General features: G+C 47.9%; 1 protein-coding gene across 1 annotated transcript; it reads left to right on the top strand.

The window, feature by feature from the left end:
- Positions 1-9,564: 9,564 nt before the first annotated feature.
- LOC123052162 (phosphatidylinositol glycan anchor biosynthesis class U protein) lies at positions 9,565-19,815 on the top strand. Its single transcript, XM_044475265.1, has 15 exons — positions 9,565-9,864; positions 10,248-10,401; positions 10,495-10,542; positions 10,952-11,012; positions 11,139-11,171; positions 11,413-11,537; positions 17,151-17,285; positions 17,586-17,662; positions 17,757-18,004; positions 18,441-18,497; positions 18,571-18,739; positions 18,851-18,908; positions 18,994-19,079; positions 19,173-19,229; positions 19,416-19,815. The coding sequence occupies exons 2-15, from the start codon at positions 10,269-10,271 to the stop codon at positions 19,488-19,490; spliced, it is 1,362 nt and encodes a 453-aa protein (XP_044331200.1). The 5' UTR covers positions 9,565-9,864; positions 10,248-10,268; the 3' UTR covers positions 19,491-19,815.
- The last annotated feature ends 2,146 nt before the right edge of the window (positions 19,816-21,961 follow it).

A 21,961-nucleotide genomic window follows, 5' to 3' on the forward strand; every position in this document is an offset into this window, starting at 1 on the left:
CCTGGTCGTCGTCAGCGGCCTGCACGTAGTAGTAGGCACCTCCAGTGTCGTAGGTGTCGTCGTCGACGGTGGCGTCTGGCTCCTGGGCTCCAACATCTGGTTGCGACAACCAGATAGAAAGGAAAGGGGGAAAAGAGGGAGAGAAGCAACCGTGAGTACTCATCCAAAGTACTCGCAAGCAAGGAGCTATACTACATATGCATGGGTATATGTGTAAAGGGGCATATCAGTGGACTGAACTGCAGAATGCCAGAATAAAAGGGGGATAGCTAGTCCTGTCGAAGACTACGCTTCTGGCCATCTCCATCTTGCAGCATGTAGAAGAGAGTAGATTGAAGTCCTCCAAGTAGCATCGCATAGCATAATCCTACCCGGCGATCCCCTCCTCGTCGCCCTGTTAGAGAGCGATCACCGGGTTGTATCTGGCACTTGGAAGGGTGTATTTTATTCAGTATCCAGTTCTAGTTGTCATAAGGTCAAGGTACAACTCCGGGTCGTCCTTTTACCGAGGGACACGGCTATTCGAATAGATAAACTTCCCTGCAGGGGTGCACCACATAACCCAACACGCTCGATCCCATTTGGCCGGACACACTTTTCTGGGTCATGCCCGGCCTCGTAAGATCAACGCGTCGCAGCCCCACCTAAGCACAACAGAGAGGTCAGCACGCCGGTCTAACCCTATGCGCGCAGGGGTCTGGGCCCATCGCCCTATGCACACCTGCACGTTGCGTACGCGGCCGGAAGCAGACCTAGCCTAGTGGCGTTCCAGTCCAATCCGGCGCGCGCCACTCAGTCGCTGACGTCAAGAAGGCTTCGGCTGATACCACGACGCCGGGATACCCATAACTACTCCCGCGTAGATGGCTAGTGCGTATAGACCAATGGCCAGACTCAGATCAAATACCAAGATCTCGTTAAGCGTGTTAAGTAACCGCGAACGCCGACCAGGGCCAGGCCCACCTCTCACCTGGGTGGTCTCAACCTGCCCTGTCGCTCCGCCACAAAGATCCACTTGCGGGTACTCCTACGAGCCGACCCGACTTTAGTCATCACATGTGTCATGTATATAGTATATAAGTATATACCCGTGATCACCGCCCAGGTGATCATGGCCCGATAGTATAGCACAGCAGACGGACAAGAATGTAGGGCCACTGATGGAAATCTAGCATCCTATACTAAGCATGTAGGATTGCAGGTAAAGGTAACAACAGTAGTAGCAAGGATAGGCTATGCATCAGGATAGGATATCGGAAAGCAGTAACATGCTACACTACTCTAATGCAAGCAGAATAGAGAAGAGTAGGCGATATCTGGTGATCAAGGGGGGGGCTTGCCTGGTTGCTCTGGCAAGTAGGAGGGGTCGTCAACTCCGTAGTCGAACTGGACAGCAGCAGTGTCGGTCTCGTAGTCTACCGGAGAGAAGAGGGGGAAGAAACAGTAAATACAATGCAAACATAAGCATGACGATGCGTGACATGACAATGAGCGGTGCTAGGTGTGCCCTAACGCGACAGTAGGTGGTACCGGCGAAGGGGGGGAACATCCGGGAGGTATTCCCGATGTTTCGCGTTTTCGGACAGACGGACCGGAGGGGGAAAGTTGCTAGTTCGATAGGTTAGGGGGTTGTGGTGGACGAACGGACTGCGTATTCGGATTCGTCTCGTCGTTCTGAGCAACTTTCATATAGAAAACATTTTCATCCGAGTTACGGTTTAAAAGATATGAATTTTCAAAGTTTATTTGAATTTCTGGAATTATTTAAATTAAGCAAAAATGAATTATGACGTCAGCATGAGGCAATGCTGACGTCAGCAGGTCAACAGGTCGGCTGACCAGTCAAACCAGACAGGTGGGTCCAGTGGGACCCACATGTCAGCCTCTGTTAGTCTAATATTAATTTAAACTAAACTAACAGTCTAATTAGAGGGGTGGGCCCCATATGTCAGTGAGTGATTAGTTAATCTAATTATTTTTATTTATAAAACATTTTTCTTTTTCTCTTTTTTTTTAATTTTGCGGCGGGGCCCGCATGTCAGTGGCTGGGCCTGCCCAGTCAGCAGTTGACTGGGTCAACCCAGTCAACTGGGACCCACGGGGCCCACTGGCAGTGGCCCTGGGGTGGCCCCAGGCCGGCCACGTCGGCGGCCGGCGCCGGAGCAACTCCGGCGACCAAAACAGCGGCGGCCCCTCGCCGGAGTTGGCCGGAATCGCGCTACGGGGCTCGGGGAGGAGCGGGGCTAGGCCCATTCGAAAGGGCTCGCAGCGCCGCATCCAGGGGTGGCCGGGGCTTCGCCGGACTTGGCCGGAATCGGCGCCGGCGAGCGGCGGAGGCGGCGGCGCGCACGGGTGCCCGACGGAAACGAGGCTACGGCGGGCTATCGAGCAAGCGGAGGGGCTGGGGGGCATCTACGCGAGGTGGGGAGTGCAACGGGCTTGAGCCCGTGACCAACAGGTCACCGGAGCCTCGCCGGCGGCGAGCTCCGCGGCGCGGCGTTCGGGCGCGCGTGGGGAAGCAGCTAGGGGGCGCGCGAGAGAGAAAAGACAGGGGAGGAGGGGGAGAGGCTCACCGCGCGGCACACGGAGGCCGGTGGGAGGCTTAGGAGCAGCAGGTCGGCGCCGGGGAAGAAGGGGGGTCGCCGGCGTCCGAAGTTGAAGACGAGCTCGGTGTGCTCGTTGTAGGGGCTCCGGTCTCCAACGGGCTGCACCAGACGAAGCAGCGGGCGACGGCGGTCCTTGGAGACAACGTGGGGCGGCGAGGTGGGCACGGTGGCCGTGTGAACGACGGGAACGGCGGCGACCGCGTCGGGCGTGGGGAAGGAGAGAGCGGCGCGGATCTGGGGGGGGAAGAGAGAGGCGCAGGGGCCGAGAGGTGAGCGGGGGGCGAGTGGGAGAGAGGCCCGAGGAGGCGGGGGGAGCTGGCGTCCTTATCCTCCCCGTCGCCGGCGAGGGGGTGCGGCGGGGACTGCCCCTGTTCCGACCCCGGTCGGGGGAACAGGGAAGGGGGCGAGTGGGAGAGGTGGGCTGGGCCGGGGGTCGGCCCAGTCGGGCCAGGGGTCCAGTGGGGGGGAGGGCCTCCTCCTTTTTTTTTCTTTTTCTTTGTCTGTTCTGTTTTCTGTTGTATTTTCTTTTTATTTATTTATTTTCTTTTCTGTTTTATTTCATTTAAAAGTATTTAGGTATTTTATAAAATGTGTTTTCTCCACCATAATTATCAGTGCAATTTCTGGCATGGCCCGAACATTTTTGTTTAAATTTTTGAAAACTTTTATTTTCCACTTTAAATTTAATTGAAGTTTGAATTAGGAGTTTGAAAAGAAATGTGTTCCAAATGTGATCAAGCCCTGTTTAGCAACATGATTAGCTTAATCACAGAGGGTTACTGTAGCATGATCCTCAGGGTGTTACACGGACTGAACCTTCTCAACCACCACACCCATCAGGGTGCGGTGCTCCTCCACGATGGAAGCACATCGCAGTGCCTCCACCAGAGCGTTTGGCGCCTCTAGATTAGTGGAGGTCGCTGCCGGAGTTGGTGCTCCCCCTCCTTCAAAGGGGGTTGCTCGCTCGATTCCGGAGCCATATGGGTCTCCGGAATAGTGTTCGGCTGGGGGCCGGACTGGTCAAGGCCCCCACCGTCGGTCTCCATGGGGGTTGCACCCCGCATGTTCTCGGCAGCCAAGGCCTCACCCTCAGGCGCCGTATTGGCAGCCTTCCTCACCTCTCTGTGGCCTGAAGAGGCCCTTCGGGACAACACTTCGGTGTCATCCACGATGGCTGGCGGAGAGGCTTGCGGAGGCGTCTCGTTCTCCACCATCTCCGGTGCCAGAGAGTTTCCCTCAGATGATGATGGTTGGGGGAGGTCGCGGGCCGGACTGAAACACACAACATAATATGTTATATTACAATTATAAAAGACCGGATATCTGTAAAGTATCCTTTGTCACTTACGATGTGGCCAGGGGCTTTTTCCTGGGGCGCCTCTTGGGGGTGTGTTGGGCATCCATGTCCGAACCATCGGAGAGGGTTATCTTCTCTCTCTTGGACGCCCCCTCCTCCAGGTCTGCGGAGGCCGCTCTCTTCTTTTTCCTCCCCTTGAGGGGAGAGTCACTTTCCGCCTCCTCCTCCTCTTCGTCTTCATCTCCCTTGTGGGAGGAGGGGACTTCGGTCTCTCCGGACACTGCGTCCGAAGTACCTTTACGACGGAGGCCGGCCTTGGTCTCCTTGCTCTTCTTCTTGGCCTTCTTCTCCAGCGTCTGTGAGAGGCACCAGAACCAGCATCTTCGAGAGCTGGGGCATGGCCGGGTCTTCAGGCAGCGGTGCCGGACTCTTGATCCGCTCCGCCTTCGCTGTCCAGCCCTGTGAGAGGGACGGAAAACTCATTATCCCTAAGAATTTATGGACCAAAGTATATGTTCGGATAAAATACTTACCGGAGTGGCCGGATTCGCGCTGTCGAGGCCGATGTCTTCAGTCTTCTTTGGCCACGTTTTCTGGGCCTTGAAGAGTAGCTTCCAGATCTCTTCGTGCATTGTGCCGAGGAAGCGCTGAAAGGTCCAGGGACCTTCCGGATTGAACTCCCACATATGGAGAGGCCGGTGTTGGCAGGGGAGGATCCGGTGGAAGAGCATCACCTGAATCACGTCAGTGAGACTGGTGTTCTTGCTTATCATGTTCTTGATGCACTTTTTCAGCGTCATCACTTCCGCGGTCGACCCCCAGTCCAGACCCTTGTTGGTCCATGACGCGAGCCGCATTGGGGGTCCGGATCTAAACTCAGGAGTGGCCGCCCATCTGGCGCCGCGGGGTTCGGTGATGTATAACCACTCCTGTTGACACACCTTTACGGTCTCCACGAAGGCCCCTTTAGGCCAAGTGGTGTTGGGGAGTTTGCTCACCATGGCGCCGCCGCAGTCCGCATGCTGCCCTTCGACCACCTTCGGTTTCACATTGAAGACTTTTAGCTAGAGGCCAAAGTGTGGGGGGATGCGGAGTAGCGCCTCGCACACGACGATAAACGCCGAGATGTGGAGGAAAGAATTTGGGGCTAGATCATGGAAATCTAGCCCGTGATAGAACATGAGGCCGCAGACAAAGGGTGGAGGGGAAACCCTAGCCCGCGAAGGAAGTGAGGGATGAACACAACCCTCTCGCCGGGCTCCGGGGTGGGGATGACCTGCTCCTTGGCAGGGAGCCTGTGTGCGATGTCCGCAGACAGATACCCCGCCTCCCGGAGATCCTTTACATCCTTCTTCGTAACGGAGGAGGCCTCCCACTTGCCTTTCGAGCCAGATCCGGACATGGCCAGAGAGGTTGGCGGCGGTGGGAAGGATCAAAGCTTGGGAGCTGGAGCTTGAGATTGGAAAAGCAGGAGAAGGAAGAAGGCGTGGGGAGAAAAGAGGGATCTTTATCCACTTATATAGGCAGTGAATATCAAACGCCCCCCTCAAGCCTTAAAACTCGCCTGTTCCCAAGGGGCCGTGCGAATGGCACGATTGGATTACCCAAACCCGTATTGATGAGGATCTCGCAATAAGCGGACACGATATCTGTTTTGACAAGACGTGTCAATAGAGGCCGCGCCTCGAAACGCGAAGCGGGAGGCAAAAAACGGTTCGAAATGTTAAAGAGCCCAAACGTGGCGTTTCACTGAAAAAGTTGTCAGTTGACAGACATTATTTTGATTAAGTATTTCGCCTTCGTGGTTGAGGGTTGTGACTATAATGCAGAGCCGGATATAATTCTTTTATTCAGAAGATTGCTTTGAAGTGTTCGGGAGGAGGAACCCGCCTTGCAATGCTGAAAACAATCCGCGTACCGAACATATCGTCATTGAAGACTGGTTCAGGGGCTACTGAAGGAGTCCTGGATTAGGGGGTCCTCGGGTGTCCGGGCTGTATGATATGGGCCGGATTGATGGGCCGTGGAGATACAAGGTAGAAGGCCTTCCTCCGTGTCTGGATAGGACTCTCCTATGCGTGGATGGCAAGATTGGTGTCTGCATATGTAATTTCCTTCTTCTGCAAGCCGACTCTGTACAACCCTAGGCCCCTCCGGTGTCTATATAAACCGGAGGGTTTAGTCCGTAGAGGCTATCAGAATTCATATAGACTAGACATCTAGGGTTTAGCCATTACGATCTCGAGGTAGATCAACTCTTGTAACCCCTATACTCATCAAAGTCAATCAAGCAGGAAGTAGGGTTTTACCTCCATTAGGAGGGCCCGAACCTGGGTAAACATCGTGCCCCCTTTGTCTCCTGTTACCTTCGATCATCAGACGCACAGTTCGGGACCCCCTACCCGAGATCGGTCGGTTTTGACACCGATAGTCGGATCTAGAAGAAGTTCGACTACATCAACCGCGTTATCAAATGCTTTCGCTTTCGGTCTACAAGGGTACGTGGACACACTCTCCCCCTCTCGTTGCTATGCATCTCCTAGATAGATCTTGCGTGAGCGTAGGATTTTTTTTGAAATTGCATGCTACGTTCCCCAACAGATTTAACACCGCTGCTCCTCTTGTCCCCTCCAGCCAGCACTTGCTCCAAAACGATGCCACCAGGAGGGAGAACGACACCAATGTCACCGTCATCGTCCGATTCAGTAGATCCAGATCTAGGGTTTCCCCTGGAACATACTGATCGAGTTAACGTGACCTGCAATGACGATGCCTCGAGAAGGGAACAACGCCAGATAGCTTAAACAACACCTTTTTTCGTAAATGCAAATGGCATGCACATAAAGGTAATGTTTTCTAAACATTTTAATATCTTATTTGCATTTTATGAGTTTATATAATTTGCTATGAATTTTTAAAGTATCAGTCAAATGATCAAAAGGCACTCAAACGACCTTGGAGACAAATCTAAGGGCAAAACTTAGCAAAGCCGAAGAATAAGGACAAACCCCACGGACTAGCACAACTGAAGGCAAAAATGTAATTGTCCCTTGGTTTTGTTTTTACTCGCCTCATATTTGCTCTCAAGTGAAAATACTGGGTATTTTTGTCTTGTGACACACCCATTTTGCCCTTTGCTTCCACATCACTTCTTCCCTCCAGTATAGTTCCGTGAATTCCTCTTTGATTTTCAGCTTGTGTAGCGATAGCCCAACCCGAAAGTCATCTTTTGATCCGAGCTCATATGCTCCCGCATGAACAGTAAAATCGAAAAAATATCAAAAAAAATTCAAAAAATTCCAATTTTTTTTTTGAGAGAAACATTGACAAAAGTTCTAAGTGCCTGCAAAAATTCATCATGAAATCACATTCCTATAAGGCGTGGCAAAAAAAAACAAATTTAGTGCTTCAAAATGCTTTTGAAAGTAGCTTTTTCGGAGTACTATTTTTTATTTTTTTGCCATGCCTTCTAGGAATGTGATTTCACGACGAATTTTTGCAGGCACTTAGAACTTTTGTCAATGTTTCTCTCAAAAAAATTAGGAATTTTTTGAATTTTTTTTGATATTTTTTTGATTTTACTGTTCATGCGGGAGCATATGAGCTCGGGATCAATTCCTCCGCGTCCCAGCCCAACCCTGCGTTGTCTGTTATGTAGTACCTCCAGGTCACGGCGTCTACTACTGCAACGACCACGACTCTGATGGTTCATTCACTACGATCTAACTATTGTTATGGTTTTATTATACTTATATATGTCGTGGTTCTAATTAGTGGTCTAATTGGGCGTTTGAGCTTGTTGCATGGGCATGGGCTAAATAAATTGGATAATCCTATTAGATAACCTCGGATAATCCTATTAGATAACCTCAGATAATCCGCAAAAATACCGGAAATCCAAATTCGTCGGATATTATCAATACCCTATCCGCTACCATAGCTGTCAGATATCCAATGGACCAAAATCCGTATCCACATCCATATTCTCAAAAAACAGATGCGGGTGCGGATTCAGAACGGAAATTATCTGTACCATCTACATCCCTACATGCCAGACATGTTCAATGAGGGTCGAGGCGTGCTGAGTCGTACCGGCCCAATTGGACAGGTCTCTCCGCATTTGTTTCGTATGAGATTAGGATATGGGCCGGAGGAAAAGAAGCCCAACAAACAATGCACACCACCACCACTGCCTCCCACCCAGAGAGCCTGGCCAAATGGGCTGTGCCAACTAGGTCGGCCCAGCAGCACGCATGCACGACACGACATGGGCTAAACGGGTCGTGCCCAGCACACGACACGCCAGGGGCCGTGCCTTGGGGGGCTGGAGGCTGGGAACAAGGGCCAGCATGTCATGACCTGTTTATTTATTTATTTATGTTTTTTATATCTATATCTATACCGAATAATAAATAGGTTATTGCTTCTGGCGGTATGTCATGAAAATTGCACCCAAAGTTACAAAATATTACCCACCAATGCCACCTATAAGTGATAAAAACGTTTTACACACGAGAATCCCCCTACCTGGGCCGGCCCATGTACTAGGAACCTCCTATACCGCGCTCTGGGCGTTGGGAGAAGATGCAGCACGCCCGTTTGGGCAGCCCCATGTCCGGGCGACCTGTTTTTAAAACTTTGTTTTTTATTTTTCTTTTTCTTTTCTGTTTTCGTTGTTTCTACTTTAAATAATTTGGTGTTTGAAAAAATTTCCATTTTTTTAAATGAGGTTTTTAAAATAAAATGTTTAGTAAATCATAAAATTCTTGTGGATTCAAAAAATGTTTGCGATTTTGTAAAAAAGTTTGCTTATTTGAAAAATGTTCAAAAATTAGAAAACTAATGCTCGAAAATAAAAAATGTTCATGATTTTTTTAAAAGTTCGTGTATTAAAAATGTTAATGAATTTGAACAAAACTTTGCCAATTCAAAATATGTTCATGAATGGAAAAATATCCTAAAAATTCAAAAGTTGTTCATGACTTACAAAATAGTTTATTCATTCATAAAGTGTTCGCTTATTAAAAAAATGATCATGCATTTCAAAAAACGTTTGTTAATTCAAAAAAATGTTCGTGAATTACAAAATTATTCCACCAATTTGCAAAAACTGTTCGTCGATTCTAGAAATGTTCGCCAATTCAAGAAAATTGTTTAAAATTCTTTCACATTTTTTTGAAAATATTTGCACACAGTATAAAATGTTCATGAATCCAAAAAATTGTATGGAATAAAAAATGTTCGAAAAATTGTAAAAGTATTCATAATTTGAAAAATGTTCATGAGTTTAAAAAAAGTTCATGATTTAAAAAATTGTTCATGATTTAATGAAATGTAGAGTGATAGTGTATCTTGGTGATGCAGCAATATGTGGTCATGACCATTGGAGAATATGATTTTTTTCCTGTTGCACCGCACGGATCCTTTTGCTATGCTAGTATGCCCTTAATAAAAGGTAAAAATCACACGACCCGACGTGCTAAAACGTGCCACGGGCCGGCTCGTTTACTAAATGTGCCGCGCAAGCAAGTGGCCGGCACGGCACGGCAAGGGTGGTTAGCGATCTCATCTAAAAAAAAAAGGCACGGCACGGCCCGTCTAATAAACTTGTGTTTGTGGGCCGTGCCGTGCTGGCCCTTTTGGCTAGCTCTGCTCCCCAGCTAAAAAAAAAGGAGAAACCCACTGACTCCCGAATCCGACTCCCGTCCCCGATTCTCCTCCCGATCTCGCAGGCTCGCCGCCTGCCTCGCCGGACGCCGTCGCCACCACCGGACGCCAGGAGGCAAAGAGCCGGCCCTGCCCGCAGCGCTCACCCAGCGCCCCTGCCCGCCCCACTCACCGGTCGCCCACCGCCGCAGCGCGGCCTTGCCAGTCGGTCCCCGGCAGCCGCCCATTCCGCACTCGGCAGCAGTCCTGCCCTGCGGCCGGCGGTGTGCAGTTGCAGGGGCCAGCCGATTTGAGGTACCTTTTGTCCGTTCCCCAAGTTTTGGTTGGTCTCATTACGAATTTAAGGTTTATATTGATGGATTATCTATCAGGTGGATTATGACAGTGCTATCTGCCACGTACATTAGCACACACACATAATTTTGCACATAATTTCTTGTGTCCAGTTATGTCATCATGATTGATACTTTTTTTAGGGAATTATGATTGATACTAGAATGTAAATTTTCGCTGTGTCCAGTTATGTTATCATGATTGATACTAGAATGTAAATTTTCGCTCTGTCCAATCAGGTGAATCATGATTTTACACAGAATTTGCTGTGTAGAATCAGGTGGATTATGATAGTGCTATTCGTAAATTATAATTAGTATGTTAACATGTCATATTTGCCCTAGATCCGCCACTGATCAGCGGCGATGGAGATCCGACACTACTGGTCGATGGCTGTCGCGGCCGTCGGGTTCCGCCTCGTTCTGGTGCTCTTCGGCGGAGACCTCCACCTTGCCTCCCGCCCGGAGGTCTCCACCCCCCTCACGTCCCTCCGCCGCCGTAAGCACACCTCCTTGCTCTCAGTCCTTCCCCTGCAAACCCCAGCCCTTTTGTGATGTCAGCGTTCTCGTTTGGCTCCTGTGTATGTTGCAGTGGCAGAAGGATACTGGCTGAAGCAGGTGTCCATGTCACCCTATTCTGGTACGTTACGCACCTCCCCTCTTTGATCGCTTTGCTAACTTTTAGCACTTCACATTTGCAACAGAATGACCCAAATTTTGAGGCCAGGATAGTCGGGTGGGAGGTGGTATTATTAGGTAGTACGAGTATTACAGAGCAATCTTTAAAATGCTTGACTGGGTTTCTACTGAATACTGATAGACATTATTTCATGTTAATTTTTCTGTAATGAACTACTGATAATTCCTGATGGATGAAATATGATATGACTGAATGACTCCTACTTAACATCAGAGGCCTAGACGCTTCTTGCGATTACATCATAAATCTTAGCAATTAGCCATGATATTTTGCTCTTTTTTAATGTTGATGTGTTAACAGTTTGAACTTGTAAATGATGGTCCAGCCTGTTGAATGATCTGTTTTTCAGGTTCGATGTATCATGGTTCCCCTTTGCTTCTATCAGTTCTTGGTCCGCTAACCAGTAAAAGGTGATTGGTCCTTCGGTTTGATGCTTCTTTGATCATTTCTTTGATGTTGCCACTGTTGCTATGTCTCTTCATTTGACCAGATCACCATATGAAATGTTAGCATTCTAACACTCCATGATGTCACAGGTCAGGTGGACACCATTCTCATATATATTGCAGGTAAATAAGTTGCTATGTACTTTTCTTTTAAACCAGTATATATTTGTCTAAGATTAATAACTTGTTCAAGTATACCTGATATTCATAGAAGAAAATCAGTTTTCTTAGGCTTTACTTTTTATGTTCTTTATCTTGCCCATGGTATCATTCAAACCAAAAAAAATGTAACCATGAACATTTCCACGACTTTTGCATTTTGCTGGCAGTCATGTAATATTACACTCATGAATGCACAACACAGTTTGGTTTTTGTGGCTGTAGATTTTATAGCTGCTATGCTCATTCGATCAACTGGGCGTACACTCCAAATGGCACGTAACAGAAGTTTGAAGTCTCTTGACCTCACAAAATCAGTTAACAATTCTGGTGAGTCATACTAGTTAATGTTATACTTGAGATGTGCTTTATTGAATCTTGAGCCAAAATTGCCTTTTGTTTGCACCACCCTCTACTTATTTTCCCAAGTACCAACGATCAGAAAGGTTTTGAAATTTTTGATACTTGTGATGGGCAGCTCCGGAAGTGAAATCTTAAGAGATGTTTTATTTGTCAAGTAGTTGTTGTCATTCTAAGCTTTATATTTTCTTAAAGAAGGAAACCCACTTTTTCGACTTTTCCTTTACAAGGAATAAAAAGGGTTATGAATTTGCCTCGTGGAATTTAATGTGTATAGTCCTCTGTGTTAGAGTTATAATATAAGTCATGTATACCCCTTTGTATTTATCCCGTAGTATAAGGGGTTTCCTGCATATGTACCACACCTGTACATGTATATATATCGGCCTATGGCCTCATGGGAATATAAGTTGCTTATTCCTAACATGGTATTAGAGCTAGGTCAATTTTTTGCACGCCGCAACTCGTGCTATTGATCTGTCCCGATCGAGTCGACCGTGGCTGCTCCCGCTCGAAGCTCTCTCCCGCTCGAAGTCGGCCTCCGCTGCAGCTCTCCCCGTCGACCGTGGCTGCTCCCGCTCGAAGCTCTCTCCCGCTCGAAGTCGGCCTCCGCTGCAGCTCTCCCCGTGCTCGTCCGCTCCTCCCGCGGCCGTCCGTGCTCGGCCCCGCGGTCGCCCGTGCAGGTCCGCTCCTCCCGCGGCCGCCAGTGCTCGCCCGTGCTGGTCCGCTGCTCCGCGCCGCTCGTTCCCTCCTTCGCCCGCCCGTTCCCGCCAGGACTTGCGGTCCTTCGCCCGTCTGCTCCCGTCTAGCCTGCTCTGATCGAGATCCCGTGCCGCTCGGCCTCTGCTGATTTCGATCTTATTCCTAAAAAAAAAAGTCTGCTGCATCGGGCTATGTCGCTGTCCCTCGCTGTCCGGTGATCTTCGACGGCACTAACTATACCGAGTTCGCTGGCTTCATGCGCATTCACATGCGTGGCATCCGTCTCTGGGGTGTTCTTTCTGGCGAGGTCTGTTGTCCGCCACGTCCGGTTCCTCCGGTGGCCCCTACTCCGCCGACTCCACTGGTTCTTCCTCCGGATGCTAATCAGGCCGCCAAGGATGCGGCTAAGGTTGCTGATGAGGCTGCTGATCGTGCCTATGATGAGAGGGCTCTGGCTTATGAGGAGGCTCTTCAGACGTATCATGGTGCTTTGTCTGTTTACACCCAGTGGCTTGATGATGATGCTCGTGCTGCCGCTGTTCTCACTGCTAGTGTTCTGCCTCAGTTTGCTTCTGAGTTTCTGGGTCTTCCTACTGTCTTCCAGATGTGGACCTGTCTTCGTCAGCGCTATGAGCCCTCTGGTGATGCCTTATACCTGTCTGTGGTTCGTCAGGAGCATGCTCTTCAGCAGGGTGACTCTACTGTTGATGACTTTTATGCACAGAGTTCTGCTATCTGGCGCCAGCTTGATTCTCTCCGCAGTGCTGGTTGTCGTACTTGCCCCTGCTGCCAGGCTGTCCAGGCCGATTTGGAGTTTCATCGCGTCTACGAGTTCCTGTCTCGGCTCCGTAAGGAGTTTGAGCCCCGGCGTGCTCAGTTGCTTGCTCGTGGTCGTATTTCTCTCATGGAGGCGCTTTCGGAGATTCGTGCTGAGGAGACTCGCCTACGCGGTGCTGGTTTGCTGGAGGTTCCCTCGGTGCTCGCTACTCGGGCTTCTTCCACTCCACCTGCTGCACCGCCCCATTCTCGCTCGAGTGCTCCGCCGCTCTTGCCCACTCCTTCTGGCGGCTCAGGTCGGCCCCGTTCACATTGTGATTACTGCAACAATGATGGTCATATTGAGTCCCAGTGCTACACAAAGCGGAAACACCTGCGCAAGGCGCGATCATCCTCCTCAGGGACTTCGTCATCTCCCTCGCCAGCTTCAGCCATTGCTTTGACCGAGCAGGATATTCTGAGACTTAAGCGTCTGCTCGCGGCTTCAGGTTCTTCCTCGACGGGTACTGCTGGTTCTGTGACTGATGCTTCCCGCACTGAGCACCCGCCCTCTACACAGTCAGGTACATCCCCATGGGTTCTGGATTCTGGAGCTTCTTTTGATATGTCTTCTCATTCTTCCGCTTTGTCTTCTCTTCGCTCGCTGGATTCTCCTGTTCATGTCTTCACTGCTGATGGTACTCCACTTTCTGTTGCTAGTAGAGGCCATCTTTCTACTCCTTCTTATTCTGTTCCTGATGTTGCTCATGTTCCTCGACTTACCATGAATCTGTTTTCTGCCGGTCAACTTACTGATTCTGGTTGTCGTGTCATCCTTGATGTTGACTCTTGTTTTGTTCAGGATCGTCGCACGCACACTCTGGTTGGGGCTGGCCCTCGCCGCCGTGATTCTCAGGGTCTTTGGGAGTTGGACTGGCTTCATGTTCCTTCCGCTGCCACCACCATCGCCAGTTCCTCCGCTGATGTCGCTTCTGTTACTGGTTCCTTCAAGCAATGGCATCATCGACTTGGTCATCTGTGTGGTTCTCGATTATCGTCTTTAGTTCGTCGAGGTCTTCTGGGGTCTGTCTCAGGAGATGTCTCTTTAGAGTGTCAGGGTTGTCGTCTTGGCAAGCAGATTCAGCTACCATATTCTCATAGTGAGTCAGTGTCTCAGCGTCCTTTTGATTTAGTCCATTCTGATGTATGGGGTCCGGCTCCTTTCCCTTCGAAAGGTGGTCATAAATACTATATTATTTTCATCGATGATTTTTCTCGTTACACATGGCTTTATTTCATGACTTCACGTAGTGAGGTGTTGTCTATTTATAAGCGTTTTGCTGCCATGGTTCATACTCAGTTCTCTTCACCCATTCGTGTTTTTCGTGCTGACTCCGCTGGTGAGTATATCTCTAAGATGTTGCGTGGTGTCCTTGCTGAGCAGGGTACTCTTGCCCAGTTCTCTTGTCCTGGTGCTCATGCTCAGAATGGTGTGTCTGAGCGCAAGCATCGTCACCTTCTTGAGACGGCTCGTGCTATGATGATCGCCGCCTCTCTTCCGCCTCATTTTTGGGCCGAGGCTATCTCCACTTCTGTCTATCTCATCAACCTTCAGCCATCTGCTGCTTTGCAGGGTGGTGTTCCTTTTGAGCGTCTGTTTGATCGCTCTCCCGATTATTCGATGCTTCGCTTGTTTGGTTGTGTTTGCTATGTTCTTCTTGCCCCTCGCGAACGCACCAAACTGACCGCTCAGTCTGTTGAGTGTGTCTTCTTAGGCTACAGTGATGAGCATAAGGGCTATCGTTGTTGGGATCCTGTCGGTCGTCGGATGCGTATCTCTCGAGATGTGACTTTTGATGAGTCTCGTCCTTTTTACCCACGCCCATCTTCCTCGGTCTTTTCCGTGGAGGATATCTCTTTTCTCACTTTTCCCGACTCCCCTATCCCTCCTGTTGCGCCTGTGCCTATTCGTCCCACTCCCTCTGCTTCTCCACCCCTTGTCGATTCACCGCCACCATCTTCCCCGGTCTCCTCACCTAGCATGTCACCGGATTCTACACCTTCATCTCCGGTGACTTCTTCGTCGCCTCCCCCTGATTCTACCTTGGCGATTCCTCCTTCTCTTGTTCCATCTCTTCCTCAGCATTACACTCGTCGTTCACGGCCTGTGGATGCTTCCTTGGATGAGTCGTCCTCTTCCTCTCAGCCTACTTATGGCTTGCGTTCTCGTCCTCGTCCGCCTATTGATCGCTTTGGATTTCCCACCACTGGTGCTGCTGTTCTTGAGCCGACTTCTTACCGTCAGGCTGTTGTTCATCCTGAATGGCAGTTTGCGATGGCAGAGGAGATTGCTGCTCTTGAACGCACTGGTACCTGGGATCTTGTTTCTCTTCCTCCCGGAGTCCGTCCCATCACTTGTAAGTGGGTCTACAAGGTTAAGACTCGCTCCGATGGTTCTCTTGAGCGTCACAAAGCTCGTCTCGTGGCTCGTGGTTTTCAGCAGGAGCATGGTCGTGATTATGACGAGACTTTTGCTCCTGTGGCCCATATGACCACTATTCGTACACTTCTTGCCGTTGCCTCTGCACGCCACTGGTCTATATCTCAGCTTGATGTTAAGAATGCCTTTCTTAATGGTGAGCTGCGTGAGGAGGTGTACATGCAGCCACCACCTGGGTATTCTGTTCCTGATGGCATGGTGTGTCGTCTTCGTCGCTCTCTCTATGGCCTTAAGCAAGCCCCTCGCGCCTGGTTTGAGCGTTTTGCTTCTGTGGTCACTACTGCTGGTTTTTCAGCAAGTGCTCATGATCCCGCATTGTTTATTCACCTTTCTCCTCGTGGCCGGACTCTTCTTCTTCTCTATGTTGATGATATGGTCATCACTGGGGATGACCCCGAGTATATTGCCTTTGTAAAGGCCCGTCTTAGTGAGCAGTTTCTTATGTCTGATCTTGGACCTCTTCGCTATTTTCTTGGGATTGAAGTCTCTTCTACCTCTGATGGCTTTTTTATATCCCAGGAAAAGTATATCCAGGATCTTCTTGCTCGTGCTGCTCTTTCTGACGAGCGCACTGTTGAGACTCCTATGGAGCTCAATGTTCACCTCCGTGCTACTGATGGTGATCCTCTCCCTGACCCGACGCGTTATCGTCATCTCGTTGGCAGTCTTGTCTATCTAGCTGTCACTCGTCCGGACATCTCTTATCCGGTTCATATTCTGAGTCAGTTTGTTTCTGCTCCCACATCGGTTCATTACAGTCATCTCCTTCGTGTTCTCCGATATCTTCGGGGCACGATCTCTCACCGTCTCTTCTTTCCTAGCTCCAGTTCTTTACAGCTTCAGGCCTATGCGGATGCTACGTGGGCTAGTGATCCTTCTGATCGCCGTTCGCTTTCTGCTTACTGTGTTTTTCTTGGCGGTTCTCTCATTGCCTGGAAGACGAAGAAACAGATTGCAGTTTCCCGTTCGAGTGCAGAGGCTGAGTTGCGAGCTATGGCTCTTTTGACGGCAGAGGTGACTTGGTTACGGTGGTTACTTCAGGACTTTGGTGTTTCTGTCACTACACCGACTATGCTCTTATCTGACAGTACAGGTGCTATTAGCATTGCGCGCGATCCTGTGAAGCATGAGCTCACCAAGCATATTGGTGTTGATGCTTTCTATGTGCGCGCTGCTGTGCAGGATCAGGTTGTTGCTCTTCAGTATGTGCCTTCCGAGTTACAGTTGGCGGATTTCCTGACGAAGGCCCAGACTAGAGCACAACATGGCTTTTATCTCTCCAAACTTAGTGTTGTTCCTCCACCATGAGTTTGAGGGGGGGTGTTAGAGTTATAATATAAGTCATGTATACCCCTTTGTATTTATCCCGTAGTATAAGGGGTTTCCTGCATATGTACCACACCTGTACATGTATATATATCGGCCTATGGCCTCATGGGAATATAAGTTGCTTATTCCTAACACTCTGCTTGCCTGATAGTGTGAATTTGTTGTTGGTAAGCAAAAAATATACAATTTTGTCTGGAAAGGTGAATGGAACATTACTCTTTGAGTCAGATGCTTTGTGCTTGTGATGCTTACTAATTGTTTATAGTACTAATTATCATGTTTGTTGACACTTACAGTGAACGTAAGCGCAGGAGATACTGCTTCTCTAATATATCTGTGGAACCCTTGGACAATAATCACCTGTGTCGGTTCATGTACATCACCAATTGAGAATTTAATGGTCGTGATAATGTTACATGGAGCCTGTTCACGTAAGTTAAACTCGCCGTGTTTCCCTCTAGCCTTCTCGGTTTTTCGATATATCTCTTATACTTCCTCCGTCCCAAAATAAGTGTCGCTGACTTAGTACAATTTTGCACTAAAGTTGTACTAGATCAGCGACACTTATTTTGGGACGGAAGGAGTATTACTTAAACTAGTTGTTTGCCTCATTGTTTGGCCTTTATTTGGAAAATCCTCAGTTAATAACATTTTTATGGAAGATAGTACAGTGATCTTCAGACAACCTAGAATTGCCCAAGTCTAATGCAACATCCTTGCAATTTTTGTAGGTCTTGCGCCGCTTGCTGCCTTTGGATATGTTATGGCAACACACCTTTCTCTTTATCCTGCAATTCTCATTCTACCTGTATGTGTCACAACCATTTTTTTCAATGTTCAATGGGTTTAGGGTTTAGTACATGCCATTTATCTGCATTGCTGATCAACTATTAGTTTTTCAGGTTGCTCTTTTATTGGGTTATGGTCCAGATACTCCTCCAACTAAAGTATTTCTTCAAAAAGGCTTGAGTGCCAATAAAATTGACATGTCAGATAATGGAAAAGGTACTAGCCAAAAAGGTTTTGGACAATTCTCATGGAAACCAATACTCCACTTCATATTGTGGGTGTTTATCTGGTCATGTTATGTGCTGTCATTGAACAGCATTATTCTAAATAAAGTGGGTGGCCTTCAGGAGATGTTTGAAAAGTAAGTTGTTCGACCATTTAATTCTTTTGTAGTCATCAAAACCGTGTGAAAGAGTGTCATATTTTCTGTTAACTTTTTTTTAATGAAAGGGGTTTCCCCCGCTCCATTTTATAGAATGAAGCACATTTTCTGTTAACTTCCCCCATTCATGGTGAATTTTAAAGGAGAAATGAATACAACTCTTATTTATGAATTCAATTTAATTTTGGTTATTTGCATACTCTCATCAGCATTATCGCCTATCCTCAACATCCTCTCCATTTCCCCAACATTTCAACTTTGTGTTGGGCCTCATTTAGTCAAAATCGTCCTTTGTTGCAATTGATTGCCTTTATCTGTTACCAAATGCCTAGTATCGACTTGTGTGCGTTGCAATTGACTGGCTTTTATCTGTTACCAAATGCCTATTATTGACTTGTGTGCATTGGTTTTGCAGGACATATGGTTTTATCCTTACAGTGAAAGATTTATCACCAAATATTGGTGTGTTATGGTAAGTCTTAAGAAAGTGTGATTGGAACCCAAGTATAGTTTGACTAATCTAATTCGTTTGAGAATTAATGCAGGTATTTCTTTGCCGAAGTCTTCGACTTCTTCAGAAGCTTCTTTCTTATAGTCTTTAATATGAACATCATTTTTATGGTCTTGCCATTGGCTATCCGTTTGAAGCATCGACCGTGCTTCCTTGCCTTTGTTTACACAGCAATTGTCGCAATGCTGAAATCTTATCCCTCGGTGAGTATATTTTACATGGTATTTCTGATGGATTTAATCCCTTGACTGCATAAGGTTGATGTTTAGTTTTGTTCTCTTGTTTTTATTCCTAAATTCATGCTTATCTTGAAGGCTGGAGATTCAGCTCTATATCTAGGACTTCTAGGCCTATTCGCCAATGAATTAGCGGGTACCTAAACTTCCGGTATCGAATATTTTTGAATTAGTGTGTAGCACTGTAAGAAGTTAATGCTCTTTAACTTTCCATCCTGCAGAGATGCAATTCACCTTCTTCTTGTTTTTTGGATATATTGGAGTCTCTCTCCTTAGCCCTGTCATGCATAACCTATGGATCTGGAGGGTCTCTCTCTCTCTCTATCTCTATCTCTATCTCTCTCTCTCTCTTTCTACACACACATGTTGTGTACTGTTACTAACATGACAGTGTTCACAGGGTACTGGGAACGCAAATTTCTACTTCGCGACTGGTTTAGCTTATACCTGCCTTCAGGTAACTATCCCTTTGTGTGAGCACAATATTGAATGTTCCTTAGAATGCTGACTGATTGTTCCTTCAGCTAGAATAGTCATGTTTCTTAACTTAGAATGCTGAGGGATTGTAGTATGTACAGTTTCTCTTACTTGCCCTTTTGACATATTTATTATATAATTAATGTTTGCCTTTTCTTTTTTACAGACCGTGTTGGTCGTAGAGACTGTAAGTTCAATGATAAAGCATGACAGGAAACTAAGGCTACTTACAAAAGCCTAACATCATTCCTCAGAAGGTCAGCACGTCAGATTCTTTTCTTGCTGGTTCCCTATGATGCGAACTTGCGACCAGTTTGTCGTTCTGGGATTCTGGGTAGATGTAGTGGATGATGTTTCATGTCATGTTGTATTGTACCTCCCACATTTGTACAATATGGACCAGATTGCTTAGCCAGGATTAGAGAAAGAATATATGTTTCTCCCTCGAAGCTAACTATAGTCTGGCACTGAATTTCTCCATGGATCCCTTGATTATTGCCTTGACTGATCTTGGTGAAATTTATCGCTGGTAGTAATCAGCTTGTCAGGTAGCCTTTGGATGCTTCTGCTTTCGTTGTCAAGCCTATTTTCTTTCATGTTGGTAAAGCCGAGGTCATTGTCAGTCACACGTTGCAGTTTCTTACTCCCTATGTACTGCAAACCAATTGTCAGAGATGTTCGTGGCACAGAAACCTTTGAACTGCAACAGAATTTCCTTCCGATCCCAGATAGTAAGTTGAGTTGTTGATAACTGATCGAGCATACTATACCTATTTATTTTGCGTTAATTGTAGTTATTTTCGAGCTTAATTTAGGCTTACCTGTAACCTCATGCGATGATTTTGTCCATATGCTCCAGTTTGTGTGCGTGTTACTCGTGTGCCATGTTGGTTGGTAAATGAAAGACGGGTAGCTTTGTTTGATGTTGATTTCTATGGGCTGACACACGTTTGGGTCTGTCTTTGATACATTCTTTTCTACTAGTCTGTAATCTTGTGACTCCAGCAATTGCATTTGTGTTTTTGAGCTCCTTTTCAGTTGACTAATGCTTACGTAGGTAATCCCTAAAGTCACCTTTGTAGCTAGCGTCATCAGAGCATGAGTACAGCTATACGATGTTGTCACATCATCTATAGCCAATCTTATAGCTATATTTTAGATAGAGAGTAGACGTAATAAAGCTTGTTTGGTGTTGTACTCCCTCCGCCCGGAAATACTTGTCATCAAAATGGATAAAAGGGGATGTATCTAGACGTATTTTAATTCTAGATCCATCTCTTTTTATCCATTTTGATGACAAGTATTTTCGGACGGAGGGAGTAGATATTAAGTATATTTTCTGCTCCCTCTGTTCCATAATGTAAGATGTTTTTGCGAGCTAACATAGCTTGCAAAGACGTCTTATATTGTGGGACGGAGGGAATAGTATAATAAATATAATCAACCTTGAAAATGTCACCACCTAACGAGCTTGGACCGGCAAAGAATCCATTGGCAGCGGCGGCCAGGGTCTGCTCGCGGGGAGCGACGTTTCCACATTCGCTACCAGGCAGAATCCATTGACTCAAACCTGTGGGAAAATCGTATAATATGTGCCTTTTATGAACCCGAGCACACTTTTACCGGATAAGCGAGGCGCTCTTTTCTTTCAGCGAGGCGCTGAAACCTCACTCTCGCGGCCTGCGTGAGTGGATGCTTCCCCATCCACCCATGTGTCCAAGAGGAGTTGTTGTCGTGCAAGTTACATCCACTTTCTCCGTGCGGCGTCCACCCATTCCCCATCCCAGCCATGATTCCCTCCGTCCCCCTCGGGCGACACATGTTCCCAGTTAACCCCGTGGATGGCTACGTTCGTTCGTCCGATCCTTCCCGGTCACGCCATGCCGATATTTCCTGGATTCTCCTGACCGGCAGGCGCCACGCTCCTTCCCCACGCGCCCCTTTCCTTTGGTCTTTGTCCGAATTTTTCTAGAGCGTGCTACACCGTGCCGTCGACGTGTGGCCACTCCATCGACCATTTGGTTCATGCATCCTCATGGCAGAAAAATAATAAGAAAAAAAAAAGGAGGAAGGAACAAACCTACGTACTACACAGTACACACTCATAACTTCATAAGGCTCTGAACCGTCCATCATGCATCATGTGCGAATGGGCTGCATGCACAAGACTACAATAATGGCTGATGAGCACTCGTGTTCCGTTTTCTACATGCTAGCACGAGACGGAGCCACAAGTTGCGCCTACAATATTCGCCGGGGGAGAGGTTCATGCACGGCGTGGGCCGGGGACACACGGCGCCGGCCGACCCCGACGCCGATTTGGCTGGCGTCGTGGAGGTGGTGGCCTGGTCTGGTCTGGTCGGTGGATAACATAAACTACTTGTCAAGTGGCGGTACAACAAGTACATGGATATTTGGGTGAGAGCATGAGGCGATGTGAAATGAGAGGAGAGGGTGGCCTGATTGATTTCTGGCGGCGAGCAAGTTGGCCAAATTGAGAGGCGCCCAGTATGGCCTCGTGGACCTTTCTGCGCTTTTACACGTCCCCTGTCTGCTGCTAGTTGCTCTTGCTTCCTTCCTTTCATTTTTTTTTCCTTTGCCTTGGACAGGCAGGCCCACGAGAAATTCCCTTGCGCATGCATGTGCCTGCGCTTTTACCACATGCAGCTGCATATTCCCGTTAGCACCTTCTGGTTAAAAGGACATTTGAGG

Source organism: Triticum aestivum, chromosome 2D (assembly GCF_018294505.1).
Source record: "Triticum aestivum cultivar Chinese Spring chromosome 2D, IWGSC CS RefSeq v2.1, whole genome shotgun sequence".
Taxonomy (NCBI): domain Eukaryota; kingdom Viridiplantae; phylum Streptophyta; class Magnoliopsida; order Poales; family Poaceae; genus Triticum; species Triticum aestivum.